At 36.3% G+C, this 25,734-nt stretch overlaps 1 protein-coding gene across 3 annotated transcripts in view; it reads left to right on the top strand.

The window, feature by feature from the left end:
• Positions 1–347: 347 nt before the first annotated feature.
• Positions 348–25,734, top strand: part of HGF (hepatocyte growth factor) — an 83,201-nt gene continuing 57,814 nt past the window's right edge. For 2 of the 3 annotated variants that reach the window (XM_060020336.1, XM_060020335.1), the window contains exons 1-4: positions 348–590; positions 8,301–8,466; positions 20,177–20,289; positions 21,785–21,899. In XM_060020336.1, the coding sequence (XP_059876319.1) occupies positions 506–590; positions 8,301–8,466; positions 20,177–20,289; positions 21,785–21,899 (479 nt within the window). In that variant the 5' untranslated portion in view covers positions 348–505. Of the gene's footprint in view, positions 591–8,300; positions 8,467–20,163; positions 20,290–21,784; positions 21,900–25,734 lie in introns of those variants that run through there. The other variant, XM_060020337.1, reaches the window with a different exon arrangement.

Below are 25,734 nucleotides of genomic sequence, written 5' to 3'. Positions count from 1 at the left end.
TTCCTCTTTTCCCAAATAGAGATGTAAACACGTGTATTTTCCTGTTTTAAATTTAGCGAATTGGTCCTCTGCCTGTGCCTTGATTTAGCTACTGGGCTGAGCCTTGCAGCTCCTTTCCCTGCTCGGATAGGAGCCACTGGGATCTGGAGCTCCAACTTCCAAATTGAAGCTGGCCTCAGGCCAGGTGACCTTCTCTTTGTAAGTTTCTTTCCTCAGCAGAGTGGGGGTGGGGTCGTGGGGAGCTGGGATCTGTTTGGTGCTGTTGGGGGGTGGGGGGTGGTGAGGAAAGGAGGGGGGTGGAAGAGAGTAAAGGGCTGTTGTTAAACAGTTTCTTACCGTAAGAGGGAGTTCAGACCTAGATCTTTCCAGTTAATCACACAACAAACTTAGCTCATCGCAATAAAAAGCAGCTCAGAGCCGACGGGCTCTTCTAGGCACTGAGTCGGAACAGGATTCTTTCACGCAGGCATCGCCAGTGGGATCCGCCAGCACATCCAGCAGCACCATGTGGGTGACCAAACTTCTGCCAGTCTTACTGCTGCAGCACGTCCTCCTCCACCTCCTGTTTCCCATTGCCATCCCCTATGCAGGTTAGTTTTCTCTTTTCTTCCTTCTTCTTCTTCTTCTTTAACTCTCTCTTGCTAACATCTCCTTTTCCTAATGCTCTCTCTTTACCCGATTCCCAGCATCCTTCCTTAACTCTGTATGTGGTATGGGTTTTTAAAATCTCTCATTCAGCTTTCTTTTGACATTCTCTTTCTGTTTGAAAAGCATTTAAAAAGATACTTAGCATCCCCTCTGTTGTTTCCATCCCCCTCCCCATTGATCCAGCCCCCTCTCACTTAGCCTGATAGGGATGGTGGGATGGGAGCGAGATGCTAACACTGGCTGAGCTTTGCTGGTTTGGATAAATTTAAAGCTGAAGAGAGGGGGGGAAAGTGATGGTCAGTACAGCAGGGACATGGTTTTTTTTTTTCCCAGAGGAGAATTTTCCATGACAATCCACTACCCCACATCACTCAAGTCAACATTCAGGGCCAAATCATGACTTAATAATTTTCATTTGGAGAAGGCAGATTAAAGTCTGAGTATATGCATGTTATAAAAATGAAAGAGAAAGCCTCTCTCCTAAGGTCTCATTCTTTCTGGGTATGGATGCCTGCCCTTTTGAAACTGCAGGGCCAAGGAGGCAAAAATTGTGTGACTGATTATAGCTGTAGAAATGCTCCTTTCAGTCTCCCATTTTCTCCCCAGAATTTACAGGTTGGGAAGGAGTTGCTTGGGAGTTCATATTGCCTGGAAGTTTAGAGGTTTCATTTGCTGCTTTGGGAAGTTTTCTGTTGTTATCAGGGCAAGAGGAAACATCTGTATTTGGTTGTGTTATCATTGTCGTGGCTGGGATGCCAACGGGAGAAGGTAGTGAGCATCATAGGTGGGCACAGGGGAATAAAAGAATGGAATAAATGCCCAGACAGTAGACATAGTTTTTTTAAATAAGACAGAGAAATATCTCAGTTATATCTTTTGAGATAAGTTAAATATGACATCTATCAGACCTCCAATCTAGTTTCCAATGTAATACAAAGGTTGAAAACACCAAGAATTTGCAAAATGATGAGGAAAATCAGTCCCACCTGGCTTTCTTCGATTTTGTGATGTCCCTTTTGGAAAACAATGCTGTGTGGCAAGTGTCAGTTCGAGAACATTTATGTTAGATTTCTGAAGAGGTGAAAAAAAAAAAGTTCAATCTAGCAGGTTATCACCTTTGAGATGGGTCATGTTAAAATTGATTCTTATATGACATTGCTGCTTTGTGGGATTCTGAGTATAAATTGAAATGACAGCTAATATTTTGAGGAGTTTCATTTTCAAAGATCAAAATGTTGATGGGCTGAAGTAGAATATGGTTACCTGGAATCATCTGTGCTTATGCATGGGGAACACAGTGTGGAAAACCCAAACAGTAGATCAACCATAGACAATGTCTATTTGTTTTTGGCATGCATTGCGAAGTTTTGGCAGGAGATATACATTTGTAATTATATTTCATTTTGGCTAATGTTGAAATGACTGCGTTTCCTGAGGATAGGGGGAATGCAGCCCAAGAGTATGCCGCAGGCAAGGAGAGGCCAGTTGGGAATTACAAGTAATAGAATAATTCCTAAAGTGGATAATGCTAAAATTGTTAACAAAATAGGGTCTGCCTTTGTCTGGGTGGCAACTTTATTTTGATAGTTTTTAAAAAAAATTACATTCCTCAAAGTGGAAAACATGGATAGTCCTCTTAGAACATATAAAGAAAGTCTGTTCTTTTTTATATCATCTAACATTGAACATTTAGAATTTTGTTGTTACTTGCTTAGGTTATACTTTTTGATTTAGCTTATGAGTCTGCTTTTTTACCTATTGTGAAATAAGACAATATTTGAAAAGAAGTGGATACTATAATGAGGTGACAACCAGTTATGAGCAGAATATATTATGGAGATATTTTTAGAGAAGTTTCAAAAAACTTAAAGAAATGTTCAATATAATAGACCCAAGCCATCTTTATAGGAATTGGTTTACATAGGATTATCCTCTGTCCACTCCCACCTACACTGGATACAAATATCCAATCCCCTCTAACAACAACAACAAAACATTAAATGAGCACCTACTATCAAGGAGGCTGTGGGAGATGTACAGATGAACAAGCGAGAAAGAAACCTACATTTGTTTTTTTTGTTTTGTTTTGTTTCTTTTACTGACTCTGCACCCCAATACCTTCATTTTTCTTTTAACATTTTATTGGCGTAGGCGTATAATTGCTTTACAATGGTGTGTTAGTTTCTGCTTTATAACAAAGTGAATCAGCTATACATATACATATATCTCCATATCTCCTCCCTCTTGCGTCTCCCTCCTACCCTCCCTATCCCACCCTTCTAGGTGGACACAAAGCATGGAGCTGATCTCCCTGTGCTATGCGGCTGCTTCCCACTAGCTATATATTTTACATTTGGTAGTGTATATATGTCCATGCCACTCTCTCACTTTATCCCAGCTTACCCTTCCCCCTCCCCGTGTCCTCAAGTCCATTCTCTACATCTGCGTCTTTATTCCTGTCCTGCCCCTAGGTTCTTCAGGACCATTTTTTTTTTTTTTAGATTCCATATATATGTGTTAGCATACGGTATTTGTTTTTCTCTTTCTGACTTACTTCACTCTGTACGGCAGACTCTAGGTCCATCTACCTCACTACAAATAACTCAATTTCATTTCTTTTTATGGCTGAGTAATATTCCATTGTATATATGTGCCACATCTTCTTTATCCATTCATCTGTCGATGGACACTTAGCTTGCTTCCATGTCCTGGCTATGGTAAATAGTGCTGCAATGATCATTTTGGTACATGACTCTTTTTGAATTATGGTCTTCTCAGGGTATATGCCCAGTAGTGGGATTTCTGGGTCATATGATAGCTCTATTTTTAGTTTTTTGAGGAACCTGCATACTGTTCTCCATAGTAGCTGCATCAATTAACATTCCCACCAACAGTGCAAAAGGGTTCCCTGTTCACCACACCCTCTCCAGCATTTATTGTTTGTAGATTTTTTGATGATGAAACCTACATTTGTTGAGCGACTGTTATGGACCAAGTTCTAAAACAAAGCTTATTTAATTCTAATAAGATTGGCATTACTGGATTGACTCATCTTACATGAGGAAACTGAAGTTAAAGATCTTAATTTTTTTCTTATTATCTTACATATTGGATAGAGCTGAGATTCCTACCCAAATCTATGTGAATGAAATATGCAATGTGCATTTTTCCCTTTTATTTATATTGAATACAGCAGCGATGAAATCAACTGAAACTCGCTCTAAAAAATCCATTTTGCTAAGTAAGAACAATTCTGTGTTAGAAGTATTATTATGTTACGGTTGAGAGTTCATTTCTAGTTCAGAAGATCGAACCAGGTTTAGGGAGTATGCAATACTCAAGTTGAGTGTGAAAATACAGGTAGTAGTACGGTCATTACTTAAGTCAGAGGAACACAAAGTGGCTGAAGGTACCGAAGCGAGGACAGGCAATCATGTAGGGCTGGTGTACTGAGTACCTGAGGAGGAGTATGGCCTGGGTTTGGAAAAGTAAGAGAGACTAGCACGTACGCTTGAATATCATGCTAAATTACACTATTTTAAACATTATGGGTCACAGCTGGAAGGTTCTGAGTTGACAAGATACCTGACTGAAGTGTGGTTGTTTTAGTTGGTGTGTGGAGGAGAGCTGCAGGCAGAAACAGACAGTGAAGGAAGAGACCAGGAGGAGGATGAATGAGGAAGTGGCATGGAAGTAGGAGGAGGGAAATATCTAGGGAGGTCCCTATTCTCACACTGAACATCATTTCATTTGTAAATCTTTTTGGAAGAGATACTTATGCTGCTTCTCAAATACCAACATTTGATTTAAATCTGACTTGATCCCTTCCTGACATCTTTATTTATGATATTGTTCCCTTCTCTAAAGAAGGGATGAAAATTGTCCACTTGTGAAACCCAAGTCCTAGATAATAGAAATGAAGATTTGGACTTGTATTTATGATTTTTGCCTTTGGGAAGTAAATCCCCAGTCACCACCATTCCCTTCCATTAATTATTTGTGTACTTTCATCTTAACATCTTGCCACTTCAAGCTGTTAATCACTAATCATGTGGGTAGATTTCTCAGAATATGTGGAGCCAGATTCCTGCTTCTTTCCACACCCTGCAAATCCTTTCCTTTGCATGATTTTTCTTTGAAGTCAATGGTTAGTCCATACAGAGAAGAAAATATATGAGGTACTGAGAGAAATGAGTGTGAGGCCCAGGGACCAGAGGGAGAAATGTGTCTTTCTTCAAGCACCTTGATACATTTGACCCTACTTTCTGTTTGTAGCTTTTCACTAAGAGCCTAATGATTTCAGTTTTAAAATAGGGACTTTGGTTTCTTCAGGAAATATAGCTACAGAATGTTTTCCCATACTGAGGGAAGAGGGAAAAGGAGTTGCAATTTAAAATATAAGAAAGCATGACAAAGTTGCAGTGATCTCTTACCCTTTGATTTCATTTCAATGTTTTGTTTATAAACTTCAACTAGCAGTCATGCACAAAAAATAGTAGGGAAAAATCTGATCCAAAGATATTTTTGAGTTTCTTCCCAAATTAAGCTTGTTTTTTAACTGTTGTTAAAACAAGCATCAGTTGTTAATACATATGGAAGAGAAAGTTAAAAGTATTTTCAGCAAAGGAATTTTATTTTCAGATGCTGTTTTTTGAATGACTTCTGTTTTGAATTTTTCTTTTATTGAAGAAGGAATTAATTTTATTGATGTGTGGATTACATGACGTACAACTAGCTTGAACTTCGCATTTTTGAATAATTAGTTACTGACCTAATGATATGACTGAATTATAAGGGAAAGCTTCTAAGTCATGAGAAATAAAGAGTGAGAAGGGAATCTTAGTATCTGGTTCTGATTGCCCCTGATTAGATTTGTAGCCCCAGACAAGCTTTTCTCTCCTATTTATTATCTAGTAAAGGGAAATCATAGATTTATTTGCTTTTCAGGATACTTTTTGATCTTTAGATGAAAGGTAGTGATCGAAAGTTTATCAGCAAGCAAGAGTAGACTATTTTTATGACGTACAGCCAGGCATTAACACATTTCAATAGGACAGCTGAGGATCTGCAGAATTAAATATAATCAACGATCCCACAGAAACCACTTTTCTCTAGTCATCCTCAGTGCCTTCCTTCATGTTGTATGGTTCTGAGAAAAGAAACCAGAGCATTGACCAGGTATTCTATTTTATTTGGTAATTGGTAAAATACATGTCTGAACTCAATGTTTGTCTTAGACTTTTAAAATTTAGTTTTATGTTCTTCTCTCACACTTAAACATAGGTAATAAATACATAATACATTAGGCCAATTTTAATCCTATACTTTTAGTTAATTGAATTTATTTTATATATATGTGCATATATACACATATATGTATATATATACACACATATATATGTATATATATACACACATATATATACATATTATATATATACATACATACATATATATATATATATACCACAATTTTTCCACTTTGGCAGATAGTTTTTTGAATAGATTTTCTGCGTCCATTAACCACTATTTGTTTCTGAGAAGTATTCCAATTTATACAGGAACTCAAATGATTTTTATGCTGTGAAACATTTCACAGCACCTAAGAAAGAGTGCACTAATGTCAAAAGAAGTGGAAACTCTTAGTGGAGAAACGTATCTCCCATTAACATGGTCCTGTGGCAGAAACCAAAATTTGAAAAGACTAATACCACTTCTTTGCTTGGGAGAATAACGGTTTCTTCTCTTATGCCAGAAATTAAAGGATGAAATTTCAAAAACAAAACTAAAACTTTGCATATTCATAACATTTTTAACCCAAATTGATTTCCAAATGATTGTAGTTTAAATAGCTCCTTTTAGTTCACATATAATATAACTTTCATTTTGTAAATTGAGTAATGGGATATTAGCATTTAAGGTAATTAAACAAAGTCACTTGGCAAGTCAATAAGAATGCCAGAATTATCATCAGTCTGCCAACGTTATGCAAGGCGTTTGGTCCACACTCAATAAATAACATGTTGAAGGATTATTTGGTTGACTGAATTTCTATGTTAAGATGTCTTTTAAATTATACCTGTTCTACCATAGCCATTCCATCTTATAGGGCAAAGAAAAGTTGAAGAAAAGAAAAGAAAAGAAAATGAAAGCGTTATTACAGAAATTAGTACCAGTCTTTTGGGGACTGTGTTCTGGAGTTTTATAGAGAACCAAAATTTAGAGGAATTCATGTTTTCTCTTATTTACTGTGGACTTCAGGTTAGGATAGATATTAATGGGTAGCATCTCCATGTTTAATAAAACAACTGGAGCCAGTGGTTGCTGGCAGACCTAAGAGTATGATGGCATTCTTGGTACCTCACTCTGTTAAGCCATATTTCCAAATTTTCTGCAGAAAAATTTTCACCCTCTTTTCTTGGCACGTTTCACCACGTTTAAAGACAAGAATTGATTTCCTGTTCTGCCATCCAAGTCACTTCTCTACTGATAGCTTTAAGCAAATCTTCAGAAACTGTTTACAAGCCGTTATTTCCACATGCTTTCTTAGCAAGTCTTAGAGAGAGATGGCATCATACGTGTTTAAGAGTGGGGGCTCTGAAGCCAGGCAGCTGGATTTTCAATCAGATCTTCTAAGTCATCAACTTTCCCGTGTCTTGGTTTCATATCTTAAAAATGTACGTATTATTACTGCCTTTGTTATAAGGGTATTCAAATGAATTGACAGGCAGGGGAGGGGCACAATTATATCCATCCTTGTTCTACAACAGCTGCAGTCTCTTAGACAATTTGATCCTCATTGTGAAGAGATGATTATCATTAGAAACCAGGTAACTTTGGGCAAATTAATAATGAAGAAGCAAGTTCTTCATATTCTGAAGTTATCCATAAGATTAAGTCTCTTGGGATGTTTTAGCTTTGCTCTTCAGCTTTTTAATAGGAGGCTTCATGCTATCTAGGGGCCTGGTACAATACTTTGATGAAGAAAAATGATATTGCTACATTAAAGGATGAAGTTTTACATACATTTGATTTACAACATTTGGCTTGATTTCAAAACAAACACTTCAGTGATACTGAGAAATAGTGCCCAAAAGCACAGAAAACACTTATGCAGGAAATGAAAGGGCTAGAATATGAATAGTATGAAATACTTTAAAGACCAAGTCAGAAGAATTTACCCAGTGCACCATTTTTAGTGAGAAGTTTCTCACCTGTCATTGACTTGGCTTATCTAATTAGTACTATAATTTACATAAGGACCAATTGTAGAAGGAAATGACAGATTTAATTATAGAGCATGATATGATATGTCCTGGCACTTCCTTTCATACTGTTTGGAGAATACCATGTTATTTATTTCTTAAGAGTGAACTCTGTCCTAATTTTTAAAAGCATCCTTCATTTGAAAGAATGTAGATGAATGACTCTGTATGTGAAGTTATTTTTTCTTCACTGATTAACTATTCCTCTCTTGCTCTTAAGTATCTGAGAGTATCATTACCCATATTACTCCACCCCCCAACCCCTGGAGGTCTGGTATGTTGTCAGATAAAATCATTACCTCGTAGATGATTCTTAGGGATATTTTTTTCTATATGAGCCTTAAAAGCTTTTCCCCTATGTTTTTAAAAAAATATTATTATTAATAGAAGGACAGAAGAAAAGAAGAAACACACTTCATGAATTCAAAAAGTCAGCAAAGACTACTCTAATTAAAGAAGACCCATTACTGAAGATAAAAACAAAAAAAATGAACACTGCAGACCAATGTGCCAATAGATGTATTAGGAATAAAGGACTTCCATTCACTTGCAAGTAAGTTGCTTCATTTCGTTCTTAGAATAATTTTCCAAATATAGCATGGACTCATTATCATCATCTTTTTTGTATTCAATGCAATGTACTCTTAAAATTGTAAGCTTGATTTTAGTTTTAACTCATTGCAACAGCAGACTTAGCTCTATTTGATGGAAATATGAGTAAGGGAGAACACATAAACTGAGATCTTTTAGAATCCACAGTGGCTTTAGTTATGGAATTTATATTTTCTCATCTTATGAACAGTTGAACTTTAAGAACTAAAATTCAATTAGATTAACTTTTTATCTCTCTAATATTTTACAATATTCAGAGTAAACTTTTTTTTTTCTTACAAGAGGAGTGGAGGAATTTTCAGAATAGAAGTTGGCCAACAACCAAAACTTACTGCAACTTGTATCATTGTCTTTAGGGATGTAAATAAAAAACATTGAGATAATTAGTTTAAAAAAACTAGAGGGACTGTTTAAAAGAAGTTAGCGGGTAGTGATGATGAAGTTTTAGGTGAAAAGTGTTGGGGCAATTCAAAGAGGCATGAGGGGACTCAAATGGAGAGTTTTCTTATCTTTTGAAAGTTTCTCTGTGACCTCCCAGGGAAAAATTCCTTACAACTTTGCCAGTATGCCAAAGGATAAAACTTGGAGTTTTGGGCCATGAAGGTGACAATTTCATCTGAATAGTTTTCCAAATTGCCAGAAGAAAATGCATTTCCTAGTTCTTCATAAATATTCCCTCCCCACACTTACTTTCCACCTTTTTATTCCCTATTTCATCCCACTTTAACAGGAGTGCACATGGTATCCTGTCACTTTTGAATTCTACTCTATTACATTTAGGTAGTTAACACATAATGTGAACACAGATTTTAGTAATGTCATGGCAAGAGGTCCTAAATTCGTCTTGCCTTTCTCAGAGAAGTAAGTGTTATGGGCCCGAGGAGAAGGGACATGGTTAGAGGAGCTCTTCAATAGATTTAGCAGGAGGAAAGACTATCTCTTTTCTATTCATTTAGATCTCCTCTGGAAGTATTTTTATAGCCAAACTGCCACTTTCAGGGAGATATTTCCTGGCACTGGGAGTGGGGAATTAACTTTCCAAGTAATTCTTATGATAATTCCTTCTTTCCCTGACTTTCCTAGAAAAGCCTTGAGATTAAAAAAAAATAAATTAGAGAAAACTACTCTCAATCAACAACTCAGCTGTGTAGATTTATGGAGATGTTCTTCTGGCAATTGAGGAGGTTGGATTTATTGTATTTTCCCCTTTCAGGGTTAGAAGGGCAGGGCAAAGGGAATGGAAGAACCACATCTCATTGTTGATTTTTAACTTTGAGTTTGAAAATACACTCTTCTGGATCCACAAGTAAGGAAAGTATTGCTAAGCCTCGATTTTCACATTAGTCAGCCTTATGCCTAGAAAAAAACCCAAACAAAACAGCTTTCCCTTTGTTTTATTTAGGAGAAACTAAAATGATTTTGCTGCATTGGAGAACATATGTGACCAGATTAATAAAACTTTACATATCCCATATATATGAGGTTTCATGCTTTTCAACCATATTCTGGTTGAGTTATATTTAGTCTCCAAATTTATGGCAACCTGTGCAGAAAACCACATGTAGTAATACCAATGTACAGCTAAAGTTCTCTGCTCAGAAATGGTGTCATCCTTCACACTTGTGTATCCTAAATATATATACATACTTATTTGGAATCACTAAATACATTTCTTATTCAGAATTGAATGGACATACTTGTGATACGCTGAAAGTAGGTTCTTAATGAATTAAAGACCTTTTTGAGGACTTGTTACATGAACTAGAATCATTGAAAGACAGTGGCAAACACACTAAAATGTTTGGAAAATACCAACAATGCTGTGTGAAAGCATCTGTGATTCAGTGGGCATAAGGTGGAGGTCTCAAATTTTGTTTCCTCTTGAGAAGGTATCAACAATATTGACTTTATAGAGACTGAAGTTGGTTTTTGCTGGATGAGAAAGATGACCAGAATGCCTGATTCTAAGCGTTTCAAAAAAATTACTGTACATGAACTGACTCAAGAGATGAAAATTTCTAACCATGACTGAGTAACTGGTACTGGAATTGCCCTTCTGCCATAAACAACTCAACAAAATAAATTATTGAAAGGAAGATGATAGTTAAAATAAGGCTAAGAGAAAGACTCCTAAAGTCAAACTTCAAAGAAGATATGCAACGCATGGAATTTGTCAGCTTGGATCCAGTCCATATGGAGGTGTAAAATGATACAAGCAAATACAATTTTCTGAGGGTATATGGAATTGTAACGGAATGAGAGAAAAGGGTGAATGAAATCAGCAAACTGGAAACCCTGTCACCCACTTTCCAGATGGAATCACCTTTGTATTCACAGAAGCAAATCTCAAATGTTCCTGATGGGGCTTATGAGTCACTTGCAAGGCAATCTCATGTCAAAGCCATATTACTGAAAAAAAAAGTAGTAGTTTATATATGTGTGGTACATTTTTATTTTAATGTTAACTAGTAGGTATTTGAGTCTGTAATTTTAAAATTTCTTTTTAGATGTTCGTTTAATTATCTTCATATGTATTCTTTATCTAATTACCGTGCTTTCAAGGTTATTTAACTCTCCCCCCAACACCCTACAATAGGGATATAGGAAATTTTACATGTATTGCATAAGTTTACTATCTACCAGATCAAAATTCAAATATATTATCAGCTAGTTTTTCTCTTTTCAAGTTATTCTGCCACAGTTGCAAAAACAGACTTTTATGTTTGTTCTTTAATACTATTTCAACTGTAAAATGTTCTTGTAGGTGGACATTTCAAAATGTCTACGTGTAAATCAAAGCACAAAGTTTATACATATAATTTTTGTAGTTAGATATAGAATAAAATGTACTATGTAAAAATATAAAATAATAGTTAAAATACTTTAATTTTATAACATCTTTTTAATATTTGTTTTATAAAAGTTATTTCCCCTTATTTAAAATTACTTAAAAGTTGTTACAATGTTAAGAAATAAATGACTAATTTGAACTACATAAAATTATAAGAAAATTATGTGCTTTCAAAAATATATGATCTGGGGCTTCCCTGGTGGCACAGTGGTTGAGAGTCCGCCTGACGATGCAGGGGACATGGGTTCTTGCCCCAGTCCGGAAGGATCCGACATGCCGCGGAGCGGCTGGGCCTGTGAGCCATGGCCACTGAGCCTGCGCATCCAGAGCCTGTGCTCCGCAGCAGGAGAGGCCACAGCAGTGAGAGGCCCGCGTACCGCAAAAAAAAAAAAAAAAAAAAAAAAAAAAAAAAAATATATATATATATATATATATATATGATCTGGAGGAGGACCTTCAAGATGGCAGAGGAGTAAGATGTGGAGATCACCTTCCTCCCCACAGATACATCAAAAATACATCTACACGTGGAACAACTCCTACAGAACACCTACTGAACGCTGGCAGAAGACCTCAGACCTCCCAAAAGGCAGGACACTCCCCACGTACCTGGGTAGGGCAAAAGAAAAAAGAAAAACGAGATACAAAAGAATAGGGACGGGACCTGCACCTCGCGGGGGGAGCCGTGAAGGAGGAAAGGTTTCCACACACTAGAAGCCCCTTCATGGGCAGAGACTGTGGGTGACGGAGGGGGAAAGCTTCGGAGCCGTGGAGGAGAGCACAGCAACAGGGGTGCGGAGGGCAAAGTGGAGAGATTTCTGCACAGAGGATCAGGGCTGACCGGCACTCACCAGCCAAGAGAGGTTTGTCTACTAATCCGCCAGGATGGGTGGGGGCTGGGAGCTGAGGCTCGGGCTTCGGAGGTCAGATCACAGGGAGAGGACTGGGGTTGGCTGCGGGAACACAGCCTTAAGGGGGCTAGTGCGCCACAGCTAGCTGGGAGGGAGTCCGGGGAAAGGTCTGGACCTGCCGAAGAGGCAAGAGACCATTGTTTCATGGTGTGCAAGGAGAGCGGATTCAGAGCACCGCCTAAATGAGCTCCAGAGACGGGCGCGAGCCGTGGCTATCAGCATGGACACCAGAGATGGGGATGAAACGCTAAGGCTTCTGCTGCTGCCACCAAGAAGCCTGTGTGTGAGCACAGGTCACTATCCACACCTCCCCTCCCAGGGGCCTGTGCAGCCCGCCACTGCCAGGGGCCTGAGATCCAGGGACAACTCCCCCCAGGAGAACACACAGTGCACTTCAGGCTGTTGCAACTTCACACTGGCCTCTGCCACCACAGACTCACCCCTAATTCCATACCCCTCCATACCCCCCAGCCTGAGTGAGCCAGAGCCCCCTAATCTTAAAGCTGCTCCTTTAAGCCCCTCCTCTCCGGGCAACAAACAGACGCCAGAGGGCATCCTACATGCAGCAGCAGGGCCAAATCCAAAGCTGAACCCCAGGAGCTGTGTGAACAAAGAAGAGAAAGGGAAACTTCTCTGTGCAGCCTCAGGAGCAGAGGACTAAATCTCCACAGTCAAGCTGATGTACCTGCATCTGTGGAATACATGAATAAACAACGAATCACCCCAAAGCTGAGGCAGTGGACTTTGGGAGCAACTGTAGACTTGGGGTTTGTCTTCTGCATCTAATTTGTTTCTAGTTTTATGTTTATCTTAGTTTAGCATTTAGAGCTTATTATCACTGGTAGATTTGTTTATTGATTTGGTTGCTCTTTTCCTTTATATATATATTTTTTCTTTTTTTTTTCCCCTTTTCCTCTTTTTGTGAGTGTGTATGTGTATGCTTCTTTGTGTGATTTTGTCTGTATAGGTTTGCTTTTACCATTTGTCCTAGGGTTCTGTCTATCCATTTTTTTTAGTATAGTTTTTAGTGCTTGTTATCATTGGTGGATTTGTTTATTGGTTTGGTTGCTCTCTTCTTTTTTTTAATTACTTTTTTATTTTAATAATATTTTTAATTTTTTATTTTAATAACTTCACTTATTTTATTTACTTTCTTTCTTTCTTCTTTTTTTTCTCCCTTTTCTTCTGAGCTGTTTGGCTGACAGGGTCTTGGTGCTCCAGCTGGGTGTCAGGGCTGAGCCTTAGAGGTGGGAGAGCCAAGTTCAGGACATTGGTCCATCAGAGACCTCCAGGCCACTTGTAATATCATTTGGTGAGAGCTCTCCCAGATATCTCCGTCTCAATGTTCAGACCCAGCTCCACTCAACGACCAGCAAGCTACAGTGCTGGACGCCCCATACCAAACGACTAGCAAGACAGGAACACCACCCCAACCATTATCAGAGAGACTGCCTAAAATCATAATAAGTCCACAGACACCCCAAAACACACCCCCGGATGCAGTCCTGCCCACCAGAAAGACAAGATCCAGCCTTATCCATCAGAACACAGGCACCAGTCCCCTCCACCAGTAAGCCTACACAACCCACTGAACCAACCTTACCCACTGGGGGCAGATACCAAAAACAATTGGAACTACTAACCTGAAGCCAGTGAAAAGGAAACCCCAAACACAGTAAGTTAAGCAAAATGAGAAGACAGAGAAATACACAGCAGATGAAGGAGCAAGGTAAAAACCCACCAGACCAAACAAACGAAGAGGAAGTAGGCAGTCTACCTGAAAAAGAATTCAGAGTAATGACAGTAAAGATGATCCAAAATCTTGGAAATAGAATTTAGAAGATACAAGAAACATTTAACAAGGACCTAGAAAAACTAAAGAGCAAACAAACAATGATGAACAACACGATAAATGAAATTAAAAATTCTCTAGAAGGAATCAATAGCAGAATAACTGAGGCAGAAGAACAGATAAGGGACCTGAAAGATGAAATAGTGGAAATAACTACCACAGAGCAGAATAAAGAAAGAAGAATGAAAAGAATTGAGGACAGTCGCAGAGACCTCTGGGACAACATTAAATACACCAACATTCGAATTACAGGGGTCCCAGAAAAAGAAGAGAAAAAAGAAAGGGTCTGAGAAAATATTTGAAGAGATTATAGTTGAAAACTTCCCTAATATGGGAAAGGAAATAGTCAATCAAGTCCAGGAAGGGCAGAGATCCATACAGGATAAATCCAAGGAGACACATGCCAAGACACATATTATTCAAACTATCAAAAATTAAATACAAAGAAAAAATATTAAAAGCAGCAAGGGAAAAGCAACAAATAACATACAAGGGCATCCCCATAAGGTTAACAGCTGATCTTTCAGCAGAAACTCTGCAGGCCAGAAGGGAGTGGCAGGACATATTTGAAGTGATGAAAGGGAAAAACCTACAACCAAGATTACTCTACCCAGCAAGGACCTCATTCATAGTTGATGGAGAAATTAAAACCTTTACAGACAAGCAAAAGCTAAGAGAATTCAGCACCATCAAACCGGCTTTACAACACGTGCTAAAGGAACTTCTCTAGGCAGGAAACACAAGCGAAGGAGAAGACCTACAATAACAAACCCAAAACAATGAAGAAAATTGTAATAGGAACATACATATCGATAATTACCTTAAATATAAATGGATTAAATGCTCCAACCAAAAGACATAGACTGGCCGAATGGATACAAAAACAAGACCTGTATACATGCTGTCTACAAGAGACCCACTTCAGTCCTAGGGACACATACAGACTGAAAGTAAGGGGATGGAAAAAGATATTCCATGCAAATGGAAATCAAAATAAAGCCGGAGTAGCAATTCTCATATCAGACAAAACAGACTTTAAATAAAGACTATTACAAGAGACAAAGAAGGACACTACATCATGATCAAGGGATCACTCCAAGAGGAAGATATAACAATTGTAAATATTTATGCACCCAACATAGGAGTACCTCAATACATAAAGCAAATGCTAACAGCAACAAAAGGGGAAATCGACAGTAATACAATCATAGTAGGGGACTTTAACACCCCAATTTCACCAATGGACAGATCATCCATAATGAAAATAAATAAGGAAACACAAGCTTTAAATGACACATTAAACATGATGAACTTAATTGATATTTATAGGACATTCCATCCAAAAACAACAGAATACACTTTCTTCTCAAGTACTCATGGAACATTCTATGGATAGATCACACCTCAGATCACAAATCAAGCCTTGGTAAATTTAAGAAGATTGAAATCGTATCCAGTATCTCTTCCGACCATACCGCTATGAGACTAGATATCAATTACAGAAAAAAAAAACTCTAAAAAATACAATCACATGGAGGCTAAACAATACACTACTAAATAACCAAGAGATCACAGAAGAAATCAAAGAGGAAATCAAAAAATACCTAGAAACAAATGACAATGAAAACACTATGACCCAAAACCTATGGGATGAAGCAAAAGCAGTTCTAAGAGGGAAGTTTATAGCAATACAATCCTACCTGAGGGAACAAGAAAAATCTCAAATAAATAACCTGCGCTTACACCTAAAGCAATTAGAGAAAGAAGAACAAAAACAACCCAAAGTTAGTATAAGCAAATAAATCATAAACATCAGATCAGAAATGAAGGAAAAATAAATGAAGGAAATGATTGCAAAGATCAATAAAACTAAAAGCTGGTTCTTTAAGAAGATAAACAAAATTGATAAACCATTAGCCAGACTTATCAAGAAAAAAAGGGAAAAGACTCAAACCAATAGAAATGAAAAAGAAGTAACAACTGACACTGCAGAAATACAAGGATCATGAGGGATTACTACAAGCAACTGTATGCCAATACAATGGACAACCTGGAATAAATGGAAAAATTCTTAGAAAATCACAACCCTCCGAGAGTGAACCAGGAAGAAATAGAAAACATAAACAGACCAGTCACAAGCATTGAAATTGAAACTGTGATTAAAATCTTCCAGCAAACAATAGCCTAGGACCAGATGGCTTCACAGGCGAATTCTATCAAACATTTAGAGAAGAGCTAACACCTATCCTTCTCAAATGCTTCCAAAATATAGCAGAGGGAGGAACACTCCCAAACTCATTCTATGAGGCCACCATCACCCTGATACCAAAACCAGACAAAGATGTCACAAAAAAAGAAAACTACAGGCCAGTAACACAGATGAACATAGATGCAAAAATCCTCAACAAAATACTAGCAAACAGAATCCAACAGCACAATACTACACCATGGTCAAATGGGGTTTATCCCAGGAATGCAAGGATTCTTCAATATATGCAAATCAATCAATGTGATACATCATATTAACAAACTGAAGGAGAAAAACCATATGATCGTCTCAATAGATGCAGAGAAAGCTTTTGACAAAATTCAACACCCATTTATGATAAAAACCCTCCAGAAAGTAGGCATAGAGGGAACTTAGTTCAACATAATAAAGGCCATATATGACAAAACCACAGCCAACATTGTTCTCAATGGTGAAAAACTGAAAGCATTTCCACTAAGATCAGGAAAAAGACAAGGTTGCCCAATCTCACCACTCTTATTCAGCATAGTTTTGGAAGTTTTAGCCACAGCAATCAGAGAAGAAAAGGAAATAAAAGGAATCTAAATCAGAAAGAAGAAGTAAATCTGTCCCTGTTTGCAGATGACATGATACTATACATACAGAATCCTAAAGATGCTACCAGAAAACTACTAGAGCTAATCAATGAATTTGGTTAAGTAGCAGGATACAAAATTAATGCACAGAAATCTCTTGCATTCCTATACACTAATGATGAAAAATCTGAAAGAGAAATTAAGGAAATACTCCCACTTACCATTGCAACAAAAAGAATAAAATACCTAGGAATAAACCTACCTACAGTGACAAAAACCTGTATGCAGAAAACTATAAGACACTGATGAGAGAAATTAAAGATGTACAAACAGATGGAGAGATATACCATGTTCTTGGATTGGAAGAATCAACATTGTGAAAATGACTATACTACCCAAAGCAATCTACAGATTCAGTGCAATCCTTATCAAACTACCAATGGCATTTTTCATAGAACTAGAACAAAAAAATTCACAATTTGTATGGAAACACAAAAGACCCTGAATAGCCAGAGAAATCTTGAGAAAGAATAATGGAGCTGGAAGAATAAGACTTCTGGACTTTAGACTATACTACAAAGCTACAGTAATCAAGACAGTATGGTACTGGCACAAAAACAGAAATATAGATCAATGGAACAGGATAGAAAGCCTAGAGATAAACCCATGCACATATGGTCACCTAATCTTTGATAAAGGAGGCAAGAATATACAATGGAGAAAAGACAGCCTCTTCAATAAGTGGTGCTGGGAAAACTGGACAGCTACATGGAAAAGAATGAAATTAGAATACTCCCTAACACCATACACAAAAATAAACTCAAAATGGATTAAAGACCTAAATGAAAGGCTAGACACTACAAAACTCTTAGAGGAAAACATAGGCAGAACACTCTGTGACATAAATCATAGCAAGATCCTTTTTGACCCACCTCCTAGAGAAAGGGAAATAAAAATAAACAACTCAGACCTAATGAAACTTCAAAGCTTTTGCACAGCAAAGGAAACCATAAACAAGACGGAAAGACAACCCTCAGATTGGGAGAAAATATTTGCAAATGAAGCAATGGACAAAGGATTAATCTCCAAAATATACAAGCAGCTCAATATCAAAAAGACAAACAACCCAATCCAAAAATGGGCAGAAGACCTAAACAGACATTTCTCCAAAGAAGATATACAGATTGCCAACAAACACATGAGAGGATGCTCAACATCACTAATCATTAGAGTAATGCAAATCAAAACTATAATGAAGTATCACCTCACACCAGTCAGAATGGCCATCATCAAAAAGTCTGCAAACAATACATGCTAGAGAGGGTGTGGAGAAAGGGAACACTCTTGCACTGTTTGTGGTAATGTAAATTGATACAGCCACTATGGAGAACAGTATTGAGGTTCCTTAAGAAACTAAAACTAGAACTACCATACGACCCAGCATTCCCACTACTGGGCGTATACCTTGAGAAAACCATAATTCAAAAAGAGTCATGTTCCACAATGTTCTTTGCAGCTCTATTTACAAAAGCCAGGACATGGAAGCAACCTAAGTGTCCATCAACAGATGAATGGATAAAGAAGATGTGGCACATATATACAATGCAATATTACTCAGCCATAAAAAGAAACGATATTGAGTTATTTGTAGTGAGGTGGATGGACCTAGGGTCTATCATACAGAGTGAAGTAAGTCAGAAAGAGAAAAACAGATACTGTATGCTAACACATATATATGGAATCTTAAAAAAAAAATTATGAAGGACCTAGAGGTAGGACAGGAATAAAGGCTTAGTCATAGAGAATGGACTTGAGGACATGGGAGAAGGGGAAGCTGGGACGAAGTAAGAGAGTGGCATGCACATATACATGCTACCAAATGTCAAATAGATAGCTAGTGGGAAGCAGCCGCACAGCATAGGGAGATCAGCTTGTGCTTTGTGACCACCTGGCGGGGTGGGATAGGAAGGATGGGAGGGAGTCGCAAGAGGGAGGGGATATGGGGATATATGTGTACCTGTAGCTGATTCACTTTGTTATATAGCAGAAACTAACACACCATTGTAAAGCAATTATACTCCAATAAAGATGTTAAAATAGTATATATATATAATATATATATATTATATATATATATATAATATATATATATAGTCTGGAAGCAAAAAATCTTTATTCTTAGAAAATCTATGTGTTTTTCTTAAGTAGATGCTTATACATGGTGACATTATAATTAGCATGAACATGGTTAAGAAGGAGTTTTAATACTATTTCTTAATGGAAAGAAAATAGTTCAGAATTCGAACTTTATTTCCTGTATTTTTAGAAATGGTAACACTTAATGTGTTGAAAATTTTAAGTACTTTATATTCTCAGTTAAGGGATTTTTGTATTTATCATTTTTCTTTAGAAATACTTTTTTTAGTGAGCAAGAAAATACCAATGTAATACTTAGCTATAGGAATGATAATTTTAGGAGTTAACACATTTCAGCAATTTTTGTCAAGATGATATATCAAAACTGTATTCTCTCTGATATTAGTTTTTTATTTAAATTAAAAATGCTTATGCAAGCAAATCCATTTAGGAAACATTGACTTATGCAAAGTTACCTAAGAGCAGGATTTTCATCACCTTTAATAAGCTTAAATGCTTTATAACTCACCAAGAAGGGATATGCAAAATTTCCCAAACATTTGATTTTAGATCCTTCTTTGCTGGAGAATCTCCTGGGGTGGTGATTTGTCTAATGCATTTTAGGACATGTCACTTTAGAATGTGCTTTATACAATTACAACCTTTAGAAGTTAATCATGATATTTCAAATATAATAATTTGTATATAACTGCAAAAATATCTTCCAACTTGCTGTGTACTTACAAAAAAAAATAAAGTCTTCAGAAATATTCCAAGTAGTTGTGCTATATATTGATTTTGCTTGTTGAAGACCTCATTCTTCTATGTGTCATTGAGAATAACATGAGAACATTTCAAATTTTATTCTATCTGATATTTAAATCTACACCTATAAAAATTTAATTTTGTTCTGTCTTATTTGGCTAGCAAAATGGTAGGTTCAAATATCCCTCATGTTTCTGTATATGTAATAATGCGTCTGTTTTTATATTGCCTTCCTTGTTTAAACCAGGTGCCTATTCTTTAAAAACTGTATAAATAGTAGTATTCCTTCTTTTCATTCAGATATTTTTTTCAGGGCCTTTGTTTTTGACAAAGCAAGAAAGCGATGCCTCTGGTTCCCTTTCAATAGCATGTCAAGTGGAGTGAAAAAGGAGTTTGGCCATGAATTTGACCTCTATGAAAGCAAAGGTAACTTCCTTCTCCCTAAATATTTCGTAATGAAACCAGTATAAAATATATGTAATTGCCTGCCACAGTGCACTTTCTAACTGATTTTTTCATTATATCATGGATCTATTATGCAGTCAATTCATCTATTAAGACAGATGACACTACTGCCTTGACTGTTTTCAGTATGGTACTTTAAAGAGAGCTTTTCCCAAATTTTCCATAGTTAGATTATCCCTCCCCTCTTTGTTTATTTCTAGTAACATCTCCCGGAACTGATATTCTCCACAGTCGTTTTAGAAAGTGCCACCTTAAGTTATTAGTTTAAGACATTTTATATAACAGCAAATTTTGAGTTTACTAAAGTATTCTAAATTTTAATAACTTTGGATAATTAATCTAAGTTATAGTGATGATTGCTGATAACAACAAAACGTGGAGGTTTTGAAAAATTAGTTGGATCTATTCCTAGTTACATACTTTTAAAAAATCTTTGAAAGAATTGAGACCATATTATTAATTTGTCTACTTCGGTAGTTTGATATTATATTCACAAGGTGTTTATTTTGTTCAACAGTGGATTTATAATAATAAAATAATTGAAGAATGTTTACTAAATGTGTATTTTACAGAATAAATCTCTCATTACACAAAATAATAATCATGAATTATGTTTATGATAATACTATTTATTTCAATTTTAATGTTTTCTTAAATCATACTGTGTTTTTTATTAAACTTAGGTATTTAGTAATATACACAGACATTTCTTTGTTAATAGGGAAAATGTTTAAATGAAATTAAAATTAATTCATGTTAGAAAATAAGATGATCTCTATACACCCCAATAATTCTGTAAATCCTAAACATAATTCATAATCTAGTATAAAACCATCTTTAATCTTCTAGGTTGCTAACAACTGTATATACTATTATTGGATAGAAATGTACAGCTTGTTTCAATTTGATTGTCCTATAATTTAGCAGCTGATCTGTTAGCAAAAATATGAAAATAATAATCAGCATAATGTAATTATCACATACACACACATACACAAAAACCCACACAATTTTACGGATATAAAGACAAATCAGTTATTTCCATTATCTTAAAGTAACTTTTTGAAGTCAATATAGGTTTACAAATTTTTGTTTTTAATATGTTCTTAAAATGGTCTGTGAATTTGAGCAAATCATTATGCTAAATTAAATTTGCCTGTCCAGTTGAGTATATAGAATAATCTACATTAAGTAGGTAGACTAATCTCTACAGTTATCCAGGTATATACTCACAAAATTAAAACTCCTCAATGGTCTTTTTTGTTTTGGATTACTCTGAAATGTATTATTTTGAAAATATTAGTAGAACTTTTAGGCAAGAAATTTCAATATGATTTGTGATGGTTTATAAGCATTACTTAAAGATTTGCATGGAATTTTATCATTTTTATTTTTAATATACACAGCAGATATGTTACACATAGTGATAGCATTTTTCTCTGCTTTCTTCTGGTAGACTACATTAGAAACTGCATCATCGGTAAAGGAGGTAGCTATAAGGGAACGGTATCTATCACTAAAAGTGGCATCAAATGCCAGCCCTGGAATTCCATGATACCACACGAACACAGGTAAGAATAGCATGAAGAAAAGAGGATAGAGCCTCTCTTTTATAGGTTTGTTACCAATCCCAGGTTAGTGCTTCAGAATAATCCTACACTTCTATAATAATTTAGCCAACTCTGCAGAAGTGTATTAGGCCAAAGCTTATCTGAATTTGTAACTGCTATTTAGCCAAAGAATAAAAAAATTATCATTAAGATGTAGCCTAACATTTTTTCACCTCAAAACCTCAATTTATAGATCTTGATGTTTGGGAAGAAATAATAAAAAAATAATTAAAAAAATTTTTTCCCTCTCTTTGCCTGCGAAGAGGCACAGCACTCTGCAGCTGGAGTGGAGAGGTTGCCTGTGATAAGTTGGAGATGGAACAGATTCTGATCTTACATAACCAGGGCCCAAATGTTCTTTAACCATGGTGGTTCTCAAACTTGACTGCACATTAAAATCACCTGCTACAAGCCCTTAACAAATCCTACCACCCGGTCATCAACACAGACCAATTAAGTCAGAATCACTTGGCACCAGTATTTTTTTAAAAGTTCCCCAGGTGATTCTAAATCACAGTCAAAATTGAGAACCTCTGCTAAAAATTCATGCCTCAGATTGACCAACTTTCCCATTTCACCTAGTGCCTAATGACTAGAGAAAACTTCTTATTCCTTGGAAATTAAATGTCTACAGTGAAGAGAAGAATTGTGTTCATTATAACAGATGAACGCTATTTAGGCTCATTAGGCTCATTAGTCTGAGAATTTTAATCATCATGGAGGAGAAGTATAGATATCTACTCACTAGAGAGCCATATATAGCCAGAGTTTTTCAAGATTTATTTCACAAAGAATTTTAACAGGAACTAAAGTAGTTTAAAACAGCTCTCCCTGGTTATTAGATGAATTGGAAGACTTAGTTTACCATGTGCCAAGTACCTTGTTGAGCAGTATACCTGGTTTATCTCATTTAATCCTCTCAAGAACCACAAAGTAGGTGATTTTATTAGTTCTGTTTTTTACATGGTGAAACTGAAGAGCAAAGATCCTTAGTAACTTTTCAAGGTCATGTACAACTAGCAAGTGGTATGGCCAGAATCTGAGGCCAGCCAGTGTCACTCTGTATCCTATGTTTTAACAACCCCAGGGCCTTAAACACCCAGCAAATCAGTAGGATACATGCTGTGACCTGTTTTTGCAATAGAGGTAGTAACTTGCTTGATGAATTCACTTTTTATTCCATTTCATTCATTTGGTAGGGGGCAAAACTATGCAAGATGATTTTACTTCAGTAAACAGAAACGGAGTTCACTGGCCCACATAAAAACAAAAAGAGTTGGTTGCTCTACACTGGGATCAAACCTGTGATTTTGGTCTTGTTAACAACAGCTAGTAAGTGTCCAAGCAGATCAGCTTTACAGTGTTTCAATAACAGAAAACAACTAATTTTTCCAAATTCATTACTTATGAATTACATGAGTACCTCCAAAACGTAGTTTTATCTTTACATTACAAAACAATGTAATTGGTTTTGTCCTCTCATAAGGATTTGCATGGTGTCACTCCCTGCATAGTGAGGAAAACATTTTGCTTAAATAGATGGATCTAAGTTTTTCATGAACAAAGGAATGGCGTTTGAAATCAATCCTACCCTAGTTGAGGAGAGTGCACTGGATGACCTACTAGAGGTCTTATTTCAACCCAAATTCTCTATGATTGTCATTCTCTGCTACAGGAGTACATGTGAAATAGATCTCCCTGGGAACTGGCTTCCCAGTCCAATCAGCTATTTTACCAACAAACATTTCCTTGTGATATAAAGCTTTAGGGCTGTGAGGACCTTGTACATTAATCAATTTTTTTTATTCAATGGGAGAAACACATTTTCATCAATTAGCAACTTATTGGAATATCTACATGCTAGGTTAATACTTTTAAGTGTTAACTAAAGATTAACTCTATGGAAAATTGAAAGAGAAATATATATCTATATACATCTGTCTAGAGGAGTGATTTATTGTCAACTCCCTAAATTGAAATATTTTACAAATGGCTTAATGGGAAGATGATGATAGATGATGAAATTAGTACAGAAGCTTAACTAGAAAATCAGGTGACCTGATATCTACATCTATATCCTTCACTGGCCACCCAGCATTCATTAAAGAAGCAGATGATGGAATGGATCAAGTTTCCTATGAACACAGTTCATATTAAAAGAAAAGAAAAGGTGGCCAGCACCCAGAAGATCTAATTTATGTTTCAAAGTATATTTGGATATAACTCAATTTTAAATATTCCTTCACTTATCTCTCTAAAAATAAAGCCTTGCTCACAAGGACAGAGAACCAAAAATAGTATATATGTGAGTAAAAGTTTGTTACAGAGCCTATTGACTGGCACAGGGTGTGTGTGTGTGTGTAATAGGTTCTCATAAACATGTGTTGAATGAACACATAGAGTGCAAAGATCAGGGCTAGGCTTCATCGCTTGGTCAAGTATGGGATACTAAAGAAAAGCAGGCTGAAAACTTCAGAATACAAAAGAAAACCAGTTAATCGGGGTAAAAAGTCATATACACCAAAGACTGAAGAGAAGAGATGACCCAGACTGCTCTTTACCCTGCATGTCCTAAAGAGGAATGTGATATGCATTGATATAGAATTGTGGGAAGCAGCACACATTTTTCTCTTCATTTTTCATTTTTATTAACTCCAGTGGGAAAACTTTATTCATCTTTTAACCATAGCTAGTTTTGATTTCTACTTTATCTCTTTCCCTTCCTACTTGCATTTTTCCTACTAAACTGTTGACTTATTCATTCACTACTTCATTTTTTTTAAATTAATTAATTATTGTCTGTGTTGGGTCTTTGTTGCTGTGCGTGGGCTTTCACTAGTTGTGACGACCGGGGGCTACTCTTCATTGCGGTGCACGGGCTTCTCATAGTAGTGTCTTCTCTTGTTGCGGAGCACGGGCTTTAGGTGTGCAGGCTCAGTAGTTGTGGCTCACGGGTTTAGTTGCTCCACAGCATGTGGGGATCTTCCTGGACTGGGGCTCGAACCTATGTACCCTGCATTGGTAGGTGGATCCTTAACCACTGCACCACCAGGGAAGTCCCATTCGCTACTTCTTCACAGCTTCTTCTTTGCTTTACAAATCCCCTGGAAGGGTATATATGTGTATATGTATATGTGTGTGTGTGTGTGTGTGTGTATGTGTGTGTAACAAAATCTCTAAAACTGTAGATATTTTATATGTGTGCATTTAACATGTGTTAAATCATTATTTAGTTTTTTAAACTTAATACATAAAATGATATAAAATGAAGCTTATAATAATCTAATTCATTCCATTCATCTCGTAAGTGAAGTTGAAAACCCAAAGAGTTAAGTAAATTATCTAAGGGCTAGTGTCATATACTAGTCGAGTGATACATATGGGGCAACAATGTAGATTTTTGTGATCAACAATAACTTATTTTCAGTACTATACTATACCAAGCTTTTTCAGAAAATAGAGTTATAGGGGGATTTTCTTAGGTAAATTTGATTAATGTGGTACTTTATGAAAAAAATATAAAGTAAAAGTCAGTTTTCATTCTATCAGAAAAATGTGTATTTCATTATAAATTTAGTATGAAAAATTGAAGAACTGGCAAAGTGAAAGGAAATAATTTTCACACAATGGCACAAAGATTATCTTAAATTATTCTGGAATAATGGGGCTAAAATTAAGACAAAAGATGACTTATTTTTCCTTTGAAAATTACTGTTAGGAACTGTAAAGTCATGATAAGTTTTCATTATATTATAAGTTTTGTCAGTCATAAGACGTAATGTCTAATTTTTGTTCC

The sequence above is a fragment of the Delphinus delphis genome, chromosome 9 (genome assembly GCF_949987515.2).
Source record: "Delphinus delphis chromosome 9, mDelDel1.2, whole genome shotgun sequence".
Taxonomy (NCBI): Eukaryota; Metazoa; Chordata; class Mammalia; order Artiodactyla; family Delphinidae; genus Delphinus; species Delphinus delphis.
This window is presented reverse-complemented; position numbering and strand designations above follow the sequence as displayed.